The sequence below is a fragment of the Passer montanus genome, unplaced genomic scaffold, assembly GCF_014805655.1.
Source record: "Passer montanus isolate IOZ18808 unplaced genomic scaffold, ASM1480565v1 scaffold10, whole genome shotgun sequence".
In the NCBI taxonomy this organism is placed as follows: domain Eukaryota; kingdom Metazoa; phylum Chordata; class Aves; order Passeriformes; family Passeridae; genus Passer; species Passer montanus.
This window is the reverse complement of record NW_024356505.1, coordinates 22,009,691-22,026,116: the sequence shown is the minus strand read 5'-3', so window position 1 is coordinate 22,026,116 and position 16,426 is coordinate 22,009,691. Positions and strand designations below refer to the sequence as shown.

The window sequence follows — 16,426 nt, the reverse complement described above, 5'->3', positions numbered from 1 at the left end:
AGAGCCTGTGCAATATCAGTTCTCCAAAACCTGTTTCTGAACTAAAGAAAAGACTAGCTGGTGTTCTTAGTTTGGGAAGAAAAGGTTAATTACTATATTTTGAACTTGAGTTCCCTTAGGTCCATACTGGCTTTAACAATCTTTAACTTTTTTTCTGCTACCTGGTTGGGAAGGAATGTTCTGATCGTGTTAAAAATATAACCCTTAAGGATTTTATTTTTCTTAATATAGTTATTATAATGTTAATGTCAAGACAAGTTTTCTCAATAGCAACTCCATCAGTCCTTAAGTGCTCCTTCCACCTACATGGTGACTTCTGTGTTTTGGTATGGTTCAGTGAATACCTTTCTGTGAGCACTTTTTGCTTTTGACAACAGTGTATTGTATATTTTCAGAATCATTGATTATATGCATCTCTTTGTGTGGCATATTTTTCACTGATATATTTAATTCCACTCCCAATATAAACCTACACATATTTCTGGATTTAGCAGTTTAGAAGAAAGCAAGTAGTGAAAGAGTAATTTAACCTAGTACTGAATGTTGAATTCAGGGGAGTGATTTCGTATTATCAACCCCATAAACACATCATTTTGCCTTTGTAGAAGTAACTTCTGGGCTTTCTCTGCATTGCTGGTGATCTTGTTTTTTTGTTTATCACATTCCTGGGTGGATGAGCTTCTCTGAAGTTACTGTATCGGTTTTAGACCGCCCTGCAGAGGTCACAGAAAGATGTAGTTTTATCTGTTGTCATTGTTTTGGTGTGCTAGTCAGAAATTATGTGAAAAGTGTGAGTGGAGATTTTTATTTTATTTTGCAAATATTTGTAGGATTTATCATTGGAATTTTTGTACAATAATTCTAGAGCTGAACTTGCTATCTCATCCTGCTTACTAGTTCTGTTGCAGCTTCTGATTGAAATATAAGTTGATAAACTTAAGCTAGATGTTATATAAATAACCTAACCTAGTAACTAATATCAGCAAGCTTTTGATCCAGTCTATATCATTCTAAACAGGAAATTGAATAGAATTTATGTCAGTTATATTTCAGTTTTGCTGTGTTGGATGTTTGTAGTTTAATATTAAATTGTATACAACTTACCTGAAGAGGAAAATACCAAATGTTGCCCATGAGCAGTGGGGAAGTAAAACCACTAGGAAAAGGCATAATGTCTATTTATGTATTGTGAAATCTTAGCTTCACTTAATTCATTTCTGATGCTTTTCAGTCTACAGGCTTAGAGCGTTTGAATATGTCCTTTTCCATTTTATTAAATCTTTGTGTAAGTACACAGAAAATATATTTAAACCATTAGAGAGTATGTGTGAAAGAGGTTTGCCCAGACTTCCCCGTAAATACTAGGGGTTTTAATGAACAAATTGGTTCTGTTGTTAAATATTGGTTATAGAAATTTTATTTTAATGTAATGCAGAAGAGTCTTCTTGAAAAGTTCTACAGTTTAATGATGGACTGGTTGGTTTTGCTGCTGCCTAGGAAAGTTGTGGAACCAGCCCCCTAACTTCCAAGTTTGCAAGGAATTTTCTGGTTTTGGCAAAGTAGTCCAGATACATACAATTATATAATTATAAAATGTGATTATACTGCTGGTAGGCAGCTGTGCAGGGTAAGTTATGCAAAATATCTACAATCACTCTCAGTTTTGTGACAATTTTGTCGTGAGAAGCTTAATATACTGTAAGGTTGGAGGACTTCTTACACTGATGTTCTAATGATAGATGTGATTTTTGACCAATTTGATTCTCAAAATTTGTTGCTTGTTGAAAGTGATTCATGATGAACTCACAGCTTTGGAGGTGCAAATTGCCACCAACTGCAGAAGGCTTGGCTGCTTTGTACTGTTACAGCTTATTCTTTAAAATTCATTTGAGCACAGTCATAAATCTACTATAGCACATGTTTTGGCTTGAACATCGAAGAAGCAGCAGTGATTTTCATTTCTCTGTTGAAATATATGTTGGGTTTTTTTTGTTTTATGTTGTTTTGTTTTTAAAATAAGCATTATCTCTATGCTGTTCATAGAATTCTCTTATAAAATGGTAGCCATCCTTCTTATGATGCGCTCTTCTCAGTATAAGCTTGCAACCTCTCCATTTTGAGTTTTATGCATCTTGGCAAGAAAAGATGTACTGGAGTGTTCTTCATATTTTGAGTAACTTAATAGGCTATCATTTTCAATTATGCTCCTGACTAAATTCTGAATTGTAGGATATGGCATGTTTTCCAGTGTAGCACATTATGCACTGAGAAGCAAGTTTCATTATGCTCCCTTACACCTTTTTGCTTTGAAAGTTATTGTGCTGCCGCAAGTCTGGCAAACCTGCGGTAGCTGCTAGAAAATTCCTTTGAGGCTTTTCATTCAAGTTTTATAGAATTCTGTAACCAGGTCATTTGTCTGAGGGGAAAAAACCAGAAAGAACAAGTTTAAAAAAAAAAAGTCAGGTGTATATGAAATCCAAACACAGATGAGGGCTTTTCATTTAATTATTTGTGAAACTGGGTTTCTCATCCTTGTCTGAACTCTCAAACTTCCATGAAAGAAAGCAATGGCAGAAAAGTCATGAATGGCTGTTACTAAGATTTCAGGGAGACTGAGTTGGAATGTAGGTTATTCAGACCTTGGAAGATTCCTTGCACGAGAGAATAATGACAAAGTTGAAGCTCTTTTTCTGCCTCTACCTTTATACTGTGCTGATTTGATAGAGAGAGGATACTTTGTCAAATGCAGTGGTTTGGAAGATAATGTGCAGAGGAGCAGATCTAGAAATGCTCAGAAAGCTTGTCTTTCCTTGTGACATTTGTCTGCCTTGGAAACTGCATTTCTCAACCTGTAGGGTTGTTGACCTCAGGGATGAAGCAAGTAAGAGCAGGAAAGATTTCTTTCTTGGTGTGAAAATGAAGCTTTGAAATGCATTAGCAGAATGAAGCAAGCAACTCCCATTACCTAGTTATCATCTGGCTTTTGCTAAAGAGAGTTAAAAAGGAAAAGAAAGGAAGAAAAATGAAGAAAACAGGGAAAGGAATTAAGTAGATTTTTTTAAATGAACGAAATGGTCTGAAGGAAAAAGAGCCAAACTAATTTACCATTCCAGTTTTGAATTATTTCTTGCAAAGCACTTTTAAAACATCTGCTGAAGCTAATGTGAGAGTGGCATTGATTTGTTAATGACCATGCAACATACGTGCTGCTTCATTGCAATGAAGGTTGTCATCACACCAGACAAAAGATAACTGCAAAACCTTTCCACATGCAAATGTGTATATTTCATAAAGATGATTACATGACCTATCCCCTTCCATCTTTTAATTTAAAAAGCACTCTTCAGCATTTATGTGAAGAGCATATATGTGAAAGTTCTGAGTAGCTGGGCTTAAGTCTTATACTGTCAGTTGCATGACCAGATCTCACCAACAGCGGTGTTTTTGTTGCAGTCCCTGCTTGTAAGAGGACAATATTTTTATTTTTTTTTTAGTTTCAGTCTGACGTACTTGATGATAACTGTGAAAAAATCAAGAGGCTTGCTAGGGATAGACAAAGCAGCCTAAAGGAACTGGGTAGAACCTATTTTCAAGGCATGGAGTTGTTTACGATTTATTTTCTTAAAAACCTTACTGACAGCCTCAGAATCTAGCAAGAATAGGCATTTTGTTGTCAAGTCTCTCAAGATTTTTCACACTTGAACTTGGCAGTGGGAAGACTTACTGCATTTATGGATATGCCTTTGGTAACTTCATGATCAGGGGGAGTTTTGGAGGATAGAATAAAATTATAAACCTGTAAACTCAGAAAGACATAATATACTATTTGCACAAAAGCACTAATAATGCACTTATGGAAAGAAAACTGTATAAACTAGCACTGGCACATGTAGCCATCTGTTGGAGCAGGAGGCTGATATGGAAAACGGATTGAAAATATTTTTTTAATCTTTATTTTTAAATCCTGTTCATATGGTTACAGAGGAGGATAGACAACAGATACGAGTGGGTAACTCAGTAAAAGAGTATAAAAACCACCTGTCACAATTTCTTGGGAGAGTGTTTATGTTCAGACATTTTCTCCACCGCCTTTCTGGTTACCAAGGCATCTTTGGCTCGTGCCTGGCACTGGAACCTGCCTCTCCCACACTGACATCTCTACTGATCCTCAACTGTGCCCTCCTGTTTGTTTTTTTGGAGGAGTGACCCTCCTACTTTTGGATGCAGCAAATCTGAACCCAGGTTAATGGAAGCAGCAGCCTGGTTGCAATTTTGGGAAAGGCTTGCATGGCACATTGCGTTACATACCAGTGCGACAAATGTGAACACTGTGCAAGTAAAAGGAAGAATTTATTTGCCAGGCTTTATTACTAACACAGTTACTGTATTTTGGGGCATCAGTACAGAAATAGAGCAAAATGCCCCTTTAGATCATCTCCGTTGAGTTTCTGTCTCTTTTCATGAGCGTTAGAGGCTGTCAGGACTTCGGTGTGACCTTTATCTGAGACCCTGTCCTTAGGTGACTCCTCCTGACGTCTCTTGTCACAGGACGGAGTTTTGCTTTGAGGACATATGTTGGCTTTTATAGACCTAACATCTATTTAGGTCTAATCCAGACTCTCTTGAAAGCTGGACCTTTTTTCTCTACAAGGAGAGGAACATCAACTTTAATGGATTAGAAACTCACTTTTCAGAAGTAAGGCTGTGCTATGAACAGAAAAAAAAAAATTAGCAATGTTCAGCTTCTCCTTACCATGTTGAGGGCACCTAAAATAATTTTCAATAATTTCTAATTTCAGGATTGTGCTTGATTCAGAAATTATGCTGATATTTAGATGTCAAGTTAGCAAAATAAATATGTTCTATATTGCAGCTTTTAGTGTGTTGGTGGTGAAAGGAAAGAATTGTGTAACCAGTTTTAACTTCTAGTTTAAAATGTTATCTTTCTTGATGCAGGTAAAAATGTTTTCAGATTTTTATGCAATTCCTACCCCAAGTCTGATCTGTTGGTCTTTCTGTGAGAGTGACTTTTTTCTCACTTGGCAATTCAGCACATTTAATCAGCTCATTGAGTTCAGTCCTTCAGACAAACACAAAGAATTAATGTCAGAGCTTCTAGTTCAAAAATTCTCCCATCTGGCACTTCAGTGACCTTTTTATATTCGCCTTCTTCCATATGACAATGACAGTTGGTTTAACATCAGCTTTGACTTTGGAAATAAAACGGCCATTTTGGGCGAGTGCCTTTGGGATGGGCTGTGGGAGGTGTATGAGTAAGTTTGTGGTAGGTACAGCAAGGAGCATACCATATCCCCAGATACCATTTCCAGTCTCTGAGCGCTGTTTTCAGTTGCATTTGCTAGCTCATAGCTAGCATTGCTAGCAATCTCTGTAGCCAATTAAATAAATATAACCCAAGAATATGAATGATTCTGGGACACAGAGAGAGGCTATCAGGAGAGGAAAAGTGTCTTATTTTACAATCATTTTTTCCTCACATCTTCCTTCCTTTGTACCACCTCCCTATTTTATTTTTTTCCCCTCTCTTACTCAAGTTGTCTTTCAGCTTCTTTTAGCTGTGCCCATCAAATGTTCAAACCAAAGGGCTGGTGTAGGTGATTACAGGGAGGGGTGAGAGTGTTCAAGGACCTCTTTCAAGTATGAGCCTGATTGCACTGGTAGCTCTGGTATGAGCTGGTGATGTCGTGCAGCATTACATGCTCTACTTCCCCTTTCACAATTTTATCCGCTCCCTTATCTCATCTCTTGCTCTTCATGGATCTTTTCCCGTATTGTAGAGTTCTCACCAACTGAGCTCTCTTCTCAACCTGTGCATGTTTCTGCTTGTGGGTGCAGCAGTTATTTGCTGACCCTCTCTTGGGGAGGATGGAGAGCGCTACCAGATGGACTGAGAAGAAGCAGGCAAGTCTTTTGTTTAAAATGAGAAAGAGCCTTCCTATTGCTTTGTTCTGCAGAGAGAATGAATCTGCAGATAGCTGCATTTTTATTTTGAACAAAGCTGCTTATAATACTCCAGAACATTCCCAAACTGTGTTTTATAAGTAGCAAATGTCAAATTCCAGGGATGCCAAAATCTGCAGATGACTTGTGTTCTCAATTGCCATGGTACCAAAGCATGATAGAAAATAACATGCTTATAAAAGGTAATAAAAACTTGTTTCCAGATAGGATTTTTCCAGTGAAAATTAATGACAGACTTACTTTCTAAGCAATTCAGCTGTTGAACCAGTAGTCACTTAACCATATATGTTTTGTTTCTTTATACATCTCTCAGCTAAATGCAACTGCTAGGTCTTATTTTCTGTAATAATGAGACTGTTACACTTCTTCCAGTGGGTTTTGGCTGTATAAATTATAATCTATATCTTCATAACTTTTCACTTAAAAAAGCCCAAGTGCTTTACAAACTTAATTAGCACTCCTGGTTCCTGCTTGTGATAGGGGCAGGATTGCTGTTGTGAACAGAAAAAAGAAATTGTGGAGAGGTTAAGTGACTTCCTTACCTCACATTACTCAGTAATTTTAATTTTTTGTTTTTCTTACTGCATGCTAGATCTTGAATTTCCCTGTATCTGATCCTTTCATACTGCGTCTCCTGGAATGGTGCAAATGGGTGGAATTCAGATATTTCTTTCGGATTTTTCTGTAGCAGCTTTGGATGTCCACTCTTTTATTTACCCAGACAGCCACTTCCCCCCCTCCCAGATTTACACAGTGGCAATAACCAATAGAAAATAGTAGCTGGTTGGCAATTTTTTTTTTTAATGTTTTACATAAGTTTGTAGCCACTGGATGACCAAAATAAGCATTTGTAGTGTTAAATGTAAGAATTAAAACCCATCTATAATGCATCTTCCTGAAAGATGTGATGAGCTCCAGAGCAGGATGTGTTTACACTATACAAGCATTTTAAACATTTTTTCTTCTGTATGGTAGCATGTCTGACCTGTTCTGCCAGAACTGGTTCTTCTTTGTTACTGAGGATATCTCTACTCATATGAATAAATGTCACTGATATGGGACAGTGAAATATCTATATTTCACTAAGTACCCCAACAGGTGATTAATTCCTGGTCATTCATGACTGTTTTAAAATTCATGAACTGTAAGACTATAAATTACTTACATGGTTTAACTGATCAGTCTCCCTCTTTCAATGCTATATGACTTTAAACAGTAATTAGTCTAGCAAACTTTAGTTTTAAGAATCCTGTTTCTTTGGGGCCTCTTAATTTTGGTGACAGTGATGAAGTGAAAAAATCTTGCATTGAAACTATATCACAATAACTACATCTGATACAAAATACATTTATTATTTTCATATTAGTCCCAAATGCAGATTAAGGAGTACTGCTTGAAATGAGATTTCAGGTGATTAAAAGAGGCATCTTTATTTAGACGTGGTTCTATAAATGATTATACTGATTTTTATTTATTTAATGGGGCTTATTATGGAGCTTTACATATGGAGCAAAATTACTTTTCTTGTGATTTCAGTCTCTTAACTTCAGCAGTATTCTTTATGGGAAAAAAATTGGCTAAATGCTGGCATAATGTTTTGAGATATAGTAAGTACCATGGTGTTAGGGTGGAAGCTGTAGCTCCGTGGTCCATACTGGCATAATGATGACCAAGGTCTTTACCCTAGAGCAGCCTTGGGATTTTCTCAAATTGACTGGGAGACTGGGCAGGAGAATGGAGCAGGTCCAAGTTGTGTTGTTGTCTGTCATACATTGTCTTCAGATTATGATCTGCATCGAAGAAAGTTGCAAAGTATAAACTATGTTGTGTTTTTTTGGGGTTCTAACATGAGGAGCTCTTTCTTGAATATTCTATCTCTTTTTATCTTGAATAAATAAAAAAACCACAGAGAAACACTAAAATAACTTTTAATATCAAGCTGCTCTAACTTTGTGGTGCTGCATTTTATTTTGCTTTATATTGCCAGAATCTGTGATAACTCAAGTAATTACTGAAATTGACATGGATATTCTGATTTTCTAGATAAATCTTCCTTTTGTGGTTTCTTTTAAAAGTAGACAAGAGCTCTTCAGGTAGCTGCAAAGTGGCTGTTTGCGCTACAGGTTTTAAGTGGCCAAATGTCTCATCATGATGTCTCGTTTTGTCTTATGTTTTTCAGTTAAGACTGAGTAAATAATTGTGAGCAAATTTTAGAAGTAGGTTTATTTCAGTAATCAGAGTATAGAGAATGTGTATAGCTTGCCAGCAGAATGTGGGACAACTTGGAGAAGTACAATTATGTATTGACATTAAGGATCCATATGTAATGGGAAGGATGCTCATGGAGAGGTGCTTCTCTTGAACCACACCTGGGCTGATAGGGATCTTTTTTCCAAGACCTGGAAATCAGATTTGGGATCAGGGACTCTCAGCTATTAATACTGTTTCCTCACTGAGTTTTTTTATATTATTACTGCTGTTTTCCAGATTAAATCTTTTCCTACAAGATACCAAGTGCCTGGACAGTTTGAGTGCTGCTTTGGAAGTGTTATTCCAAAGAGTAACTTCAAACACAAGAAAATATTTTCTGTAGGATCACTCTATATGATTGGTGTAGAAAAGCAAATCTCCTTAAAGGGAGACTGGTATTGGAGTCTAGTGCAGCATTTTCAGGATTTTCATTTTAGAACCAAAGCAGAGACTTTGGGGATGAATGTTCTACGTGTGAAAATTTCTGGTGTGAATACCATGAATATAATTTCCATTGTTTTATCTTACTTTTTTCCCATCTAGAATTTTTTTATTTTTTTTTAATATCATCTGCTCCTTGTCTTGGCCCCTCTCCTGCCATTTTTGCCAACATCCATATTTCATTGTGGTCCTCTGAGGTACTGAGATTCCTGTGAGGTGGGAACCTCGGTGACAAAGCAGCCATTTCCTCTCTTATTTTTCATGGCCACCTACCATGCCCAAAGACGGAAGTGGTGAATAGTCCAGTGAATTCCTTGAGCCTTTTATATCTGATATGAGGTTTGGAAGGATAGTAATATTTTCTTATTTATTGATTATGGAACAATCCATACATGATGCAGGTATTTTTGTGCATTCCCTGTTATACATGTAATAATTTGTAGCTGTTTTGTGTATTAAGTTGATTGGCTTATTTTAAAATCCTTTTTCCTGTAAAGAAGAATTAAAGCATAAATGAGGATCCCATAGCTCTGTTCCTCACAATTATGGGATCTGCTGGCAAAAATACCCCATCTGAAAGAGATAAGTGTGATTCCATTGCCCTACTTTTAAAAGCCAGAGTTTTGGAAATAGTTTATCCCTCAGAAAATTTTGCCTTAAATGTAGTTTGTGGTGGGAGAAGCACGAAATCATGGCAGTAACTCCTGAAGGGTAAAGAATCACTTCAATGTTTATTTACCTTAATGCTTACTTATGTGATTACTTGTTTGAAATAAATGACAATTAAAACTGCTTAATGACTTAAGCAGTTGGCTAGACAGAGGTTTCTTTAAATGCACGGAATATTCATACTTAAAGTTTCTTCTTCTTGATTGTGTTTTATAAATAATAATTGTCATCTCATTGACAAAACCAGGTGTCACTTGTATTGTCTCTACATACATTTGAAGTCAGTACTTTTAGTTAAGGTATCATTGAATATCACATCTTCATGTAGCACCAGTTTTTGGCTGTGGTGGTATTCACAGCATCTCAATGAGTGTTACACTGGGCTACACTGCATGACATACAGCATGACATAGCTAGGGAGGGAAAATGAATCATAGATATTGACTTTCTATATATAATGGCTTGTTTGACTTTGTATTTTATTCTGATAACTGTAGCTAAATTAGATATTAAAAAAAATCATCCAGTTTTGAGGCTGCATTGGAAAAAGAGATAGTTTCCATAACTTTGTGGATTGTTGTCTTCATTGAGCTGACTAGGGTTGTTCTCTGTGTAAAAGAAGGGTTAGTAAAAGAATAGTGCCCATCTGAAGAACCTATGACTTTATATAGATAGAACAAATGAAATGAGGTGAAAAGTCTGGTCTTAGAGGTGGCAGAATGTACTTATGGAGAAAGTCTCACTATCCCAGAGGATCACCCAGGAGCATCCAAAAGATTCTGAAAATGAAACCTTCTTTATGACAAATACTGTGCTTTAACTGGAAAATGGTCCTTAGTTCTTATATGAAAAAAGAAATATGCAAATGAGAAGGTGTGTTAGGTTTCTCCTGACTATCAGCGAGGAACTACCATGTGATAAACCCTGGTTTGCAAGTCTAACACCTTCTGATGCTAAGTATTTGTACATATCCTTTGAGAAACTGAAATTTATAAGCAGAAGTTATGCTGTACAAAGGAAAACTATATTTGAAAGGCTGAATTAGAGTAAAAAAAATTCAAATCCATAATATTCACAAAGGTGGTGTGGTCAAGCTTGTGAAATCTATGATCATTTTTATGCAGAGGAAGACTCCCAAAATAAGTTATGTTTCAGTTTTGCTTAGCGAATTGTTACTTTTTGCATGATAAGCCACTACAGAATAAGTTTTACTCTTAACTGGAGCACAGGAGCAGCCAGGCAGCGCTCCTGCTGACTAGGGGCAGAATCTGCTCTACTGTGGTTGCTTAACTTTGGTAATGGAGGGAAAGCTGAAACCACCCATGAGTTTGTGTCCTTAAGTTGGTTACAGCCAGTGCTCTGAAACCATCAGTGAGTTTATGACCTTAAGTTGGTCACAGCCAGTGCTCAGTGTTGACCTTTTAGACCTGGTTCTTTCAGATTTTACAGAACAGTCTCAGACCGAAGTTGGCCTGTCAATGTACTTGGCCTATCAATGGCAGAATGTAAAACAAATGCTTAAATATTTTTTCTCTTCACTGTTTTATAGGCAGGGTAGACACTTTAGAAATGTGTACCCTGCAACAGCAGTGTAAGCTTAGCTTTGCTGGCTTCAACAGTGCACAGCAGCCATTTGGAGAGAATGCTTTGTTTCTGCCAAGGAAATATTGATATTGGTGAGAGAGAAGTGATGAATTAAACCCCTTGTCATCTCTGGCAGGAGATGTGCTGCAGTTGCAGAACAGGCAGATGGGCAGAGTGAGCAGCCTCTACTTTTGCATTTGTCTGCAGTCCTCAGGCTTTTCCACAGGTGACAGTGGTGTCCAGCCTGTGCATCCACAAAGGTGTTTGACTGCTGAGTGGGGAGCTGGTTGGCGCTCGTCTTGGTTTTAGTAATTTGCAAGTTGGAAGGTGGCTATTGTAAGATGATAGTGGGGATTTTTATCCTACTCTAGATTCAGTCAGGTGGCCTGAAGGCTAAACTGCCTCCCTTCAAAATCTAATTCCAAACTATTACTGCTTCCAGTCAAGACAATAGGAACATAGACCTATACATAGAGATTTTCCAATGGAAAAAGAAAAGCAGCACTCATGGCATTATCATCTACAGTATGTTTATAGCTGTGTATTCCAAATATTTTAATCTGCTACAGGTGCCTTGATAACCTGAAAGGAAGACAAGTACTGCTTTGGAACATTTGTCCATATCTCTTGTCCCTGTTTTCTAGATCATAGGGTTTCAAGTGCTGAGGAATACTGATTACTGATAAGTGCTGCTATATTAACAGTCATTTCAATTTGCATTATTTTAAACCATCTTTGTTAGCAAGCATTGCAAGAACATGGAGTTGACAGTGGGAAGTATGTGGATACATGTCTGTGCATATATGAGGAATACTGATTACTGATAAGTGCTGCTATATTAACAGTCATTTCGATTTACATTATTTTAAAACATCTTTGTTGGTAGCAAGCATTGCAAGAACATGGAATTGACAGTGGGAAGCATGTGGATACATGTCTGTGCATACGAGTTGTTTTAAGGAAAAGAAACCAATTAGATTTACGAGAAGACTAATTAAAAACTCTTTGTGCTGCAGCTGTTTATCTTTTCTTTCTGGAGTAACAGATCAAAATTACATAATTGTCTTAAATTAAGCAAAAAAAATATTACCATTTGGAAAAAAGGAGGATTTTTCCTTTTCTCAAGGAAGTTATAACTTGGTAAAGTTCTAATCTTGGAGAAATCCCATTAGTGAGAAGAAATGCAAACCCTTGTGATGCCTGGTTTGTGACAGTAGTGATGTTCTTCATTAGAGTTGCCCTGGTATATGATCATTTGGCCAGATGGCACAGTGCAGGAAATGTACTTTAAATTTTTAATGTAGAAAAGAAATCTTTCATCTACTGTTACAGTGGCTCATAAAAAGAAAAAAAAAAAGCCAAACTCCACAAGGTGTAATCACCCAGTACTTCTATAAAAAATTGGAGTAAGTTGGACTTCAAGGCAAAAAATGCCTCTGGGAAAATGGCAAAGAATTTATTGGAGAAGTTTTTGGACACACTTTGCTTTAGGAAGGAAGACTCCCAATTTAATTGCAATTTCTTTTTTTCCCTTTTTTTTAATATTAACTGTTTCAGAATAACATGTTTTCAAAATTTAGAATAGATTATAGGTGCTTGAATGGAATATTAAATTGTTTTTATATGAACAGTTCAATTGACAGCAAATCAACACTGTCTATCCTTAAACACATGCAAATTTGGAAAAAGTACATTACAGATTGCTTTGATGTGCCTTACAATTTAGGGAGTCTTTTGAGTCTCCTTGCATCACTTTATAACTTTTCCCTGTAGCCTGAAAGCTGAAACTATTTCTTTTCTTTCCAAGTAAAAGGTAAGTCTCTTAGAGGTGAAAACAGAAACTGAGGCCTCAAACACAACCCAGTACCAACAGTGTAATTTAAAAAAATATCATATGTATTGAAATGAAAACCAGAAATGTACATGACTGGAGTATCTAAAGGTGCTATTCTCCTCATTTGGTTCTTTTGAGCTAACCATTGCACATTTTGATAGCTCAAGCAGCAAGTGGCAGTCTTTAGAGCTTGGCAGAGTCGTCCTTCACAGTAACAAAGAATTGAACTTCTGTGCCTTAGTGTGCCATTAAGCTGCAGTCTCACGTTTCAGTGCCTGGGAATTGATTTACTGATTTGATTTTCTGAGACATATGGTGATAATAATAATAACACTGTATAAGCATTATTTAAAAATACCATAATATGCTGGTATTGAATCTTTGGAAAGCCAGCACCAGCCAGTGCACATACAAACTACCATCATTTATTTTAGTTTAGTCTCATCCAATTTTGAACAAATGGAAATCAATACTGCTTGTGGATATCTGTGGCTAGATTGGAGAGAGAAGTGGCATTGTTGCCAAGAACACATTGTACAAGAAAACACAAATGTATGAATTTATGTATGTCCCTCTTTTGCCTTCCTTTTCCAGGATCTCTCAGTACATTGTACAAAGATAGGATTTTATAGTTATTATGATGTGGGTGTCCCCTATGTAAAATGCATGTGTTGTTTTCGATTTCAACATAGCAAGTGAATGCTTATAAAGTTCAGTGCTTTTTTTGATGCTGGCTGCTGCATGGAACGATATTGACTTTAAGCCTGTTAGAGCCAACAAATGATGTTTTTTTTCTTTTCAGATATGTGTCACAAAGATGTCTACACGGAACTGCCAGGGAATGGATTCAGTGATCAAACCTCTGGATACAATTCCTGAGGATAAAAAAGTTCGGGTTCAGAGGACACAGAGTAGTTTTGATCCATTTGAGAAGCCAGCTAATCAAGTGAAGAGGGTTCATTCAGAGAACAACGCTTGCATCAACTTCAAAACTTCATCTGCAGGGAAGGAATCACCTAAAGTCAGGCGGCACTCCAGCCCCAGCTCTGTAAGTGCACAGCCCTCATACCTCTGTGTGTGCCAGATGGTGGAATTAGAGGCACCAGCTAAATGTTTTTGTGCTTAAGAAGGGATTGTTTACTTGGAAATAACAAAAAAAAAATCATGGTGATTATGAAATAGTGTTTTCCGTATATATTTGTAGTGTTATTATTGAAATAGATCAGAAAATAGAACTTTAAACCAAATATGATTTATGAAATGCCTTTCAGATGTTATTTAGCGTGTTGTACATGATTTCTAGGCATATTCCTTTCCTTATCCTGGTATGTCATTACAGCTGCTATAATGTTTATGCAGCAAGTTTGGCAGAGGATTGCTTATTTGTGAAGAGGAATTCTTTCCCATGAAGTTTGAGAAACCACATGAATTTTCTTTTTGATTTTTAGATTTCTGTTTTAGAGGAACAGATCAGATTTGATGGATTTTGTTTACATTTCATGATTGTCTCTTTAAAATCTAGTAGTAAAAATAACATTCATTGCCTTGTCAGAAACTCTGCGAGAGAGAGGGAAGAGAGAAAAATAAGAGAAGTGTTTGGCAACACATCATAATAGTTTTATTCTCAAGTATTTTGAAAGAAACTAGATAAATAAAATGTCATGTCTTTAATGAGTAATGCCCAGAACAGATTTCTCCCAAAAGACCTTCAAAATTATTGAAAAACTATTTCTGTTACGCTTTGTGAAGAAAAATCCATAATAATGTGACCTTTGAGTTGAAAACTACAGATCTAAGTAGAATGGATGTAAAACTTCAAATCTTATTTGGTGTGAAAAAATTTAAAAGGTTGATTCCCTCTTCTTTTTATTTTTTTTTCTTTTCTTTGTTTTGCTCTATCTTCTGGAGATCTTATGTCCTCCCTACAGAAGTTTGACTGAAGCCTGTCAGACTTCTGACGAGAAATGGCAGGAGATTAATTTTCTGTAGATGAGCTGTGTTTAACCCGTGTGAATTTAGTGGGTAAGATGTCACGCCTCCAGGGGACTGTCCTTTTTAGAAAAGGTTACATTTTAAAATGTAACCATCTGTAGCAAAAACAAATTTGCTTTTTACCATCACTTGGCATTATATAGCTGCTGCCAAAGATGTCTCCAGTGTATTCCATCTGGGTCTATGACAAGGAATTCTTACTATAAAACTTTTACAATCATTAAGAATGGAAGAATCTATTTGCACTGTGTTTACTTGTTTGTGATGCCTGATTATTTTTTGGCCTGCAACTATTAATTTAAATGACTTTTTTGGGAAAATCTTAAGTATTTTGTGGTGTTAACTCACTCCTCATCTCTGCCGTACCTCTTAGAAGCTATTACTAATTTCTGTTAATGTTTTTGACATTCTTCTGTTTACACTGAAGGGTTTCAGTTGCTTTGTTTCCAGAATTTTGAAGCAGATATTTTTGAAACTGTGTTATTGGTATCTTGCTCTTTTCCAGAGGTGTGGCACTCTACTGCATCCATACAATTTCCTATGATCCCAGTATTTTCTTATGTAAATAACATTAATGCTTCCTCTTCTAGTATGCTCCTGCTTAGAGCCCTAGCTAAACATATGCTTTTGGTAATCTTTGTCCATGGTGACTCACACAGACTTGCTGGATGCAGGAGCTGCAAAGGAATTTCTTGAAATACAGTTCTTATTTCTCAACTTCCTGTAATTCTCTCTGATTTTTATAGCTCTGTTTGGTGAACTCAGTTCTTTTGCTTGGAGGCATTGTTAGTAATTTTTGACTTTTCCTCACAAGGAAGAGCATGTGGAATAATGAAAGTGTTCATGCCAATGAAGAGGAAAGAGCAGTTCACAGCAAAAGGTGGTGCTAGCCCTCTGCTGATCAGGTCACACCTCGTCCTGCCTGGCAGACCTGAGTTCAGCTGTCCAAGGCAGAGACAAGATCAAGATGCTTTATTCCCATTCCCGGAACCTCAATACATGGCTTCAGGCAGTAGATGCCCTGATGCACATTTTATTGAGTGATACCCCTGTGGTTAGATGCAGAAATGTATCATTCTGTGATTTTGAATTATACTTGAATTAACAAAAGGTTTAGGCTTGTCTATTAGATGCTCCTGCTACTTGCTCTTCTGATCATTACATCTTTTTCTTCCAAGTCTCCTGCATGTTCTCCCTTACTGAGTTCATACTTGGTTCTCTGGAAATTCTCCTCTTGTATAGGCTACACCAGTTTGAACAAGCATTTTACTTTCTGTAAATATTCTTGAACATGCTGTGCCCTCTGGGTCATGTGGGCTACAGCTGTGGAGTTATTTTTCAGTTTTGCTTTCAGTTTTTCAGTTTTTTATTTTAAGACATTCTGGTAGAGATATGCTACCTTCAATTTTCTCTTTCTGTGTTTGATTAGTAGAGGAACTGAATTAGAGTTAGACTTCCATTAAGTCTTTTCCTTTCATCATTTGAAGTCCTCTGTGGAGGACTGTGGTGTGGAAATGCTGTCTTACAGAAGGTGCATGGCCAAGGTTTGCAGTCTTCATATCACTCACTGCTTCTGCTCAGGTAAAAGTCCTTTATTTGTATCAGAAAAATAACATTTTTCAAGATGTGACCTGAAAGACCTTGTTTATAATGCCCTGGGGTGTCAGTTTGTTT

At 36.7% G+C, this 16,426-nt stretch overlaps 1 protein-coding gene across 5 annotated transcripts in view; it reads left to right on the top strand.

Moving 5' to 3' along the window:
- The window catches only part of CDK14 (cyclin dependent kinase 14), a 382,986-nt gene that overhangs the window by 70,897 nt on the left and 295,663 nt on the right, over nucleotides 1-16,426 (top strand). For all 5 annotated transcript variants that reach the window (XM_039707409.1, XM_039707401.1, XM_039707426.1 and 2 more), the window contains one exon: nucleotides 13,563-13,808. In XM_039707409.1, the coding sequence (XP_039563343.1) occupies nucleotides 13,563-13,808 (246 nt within the window). The remainder of the gene's footprint in view (nucleotides 1-13,562; nucleotides 13,809-16,426) is intronic.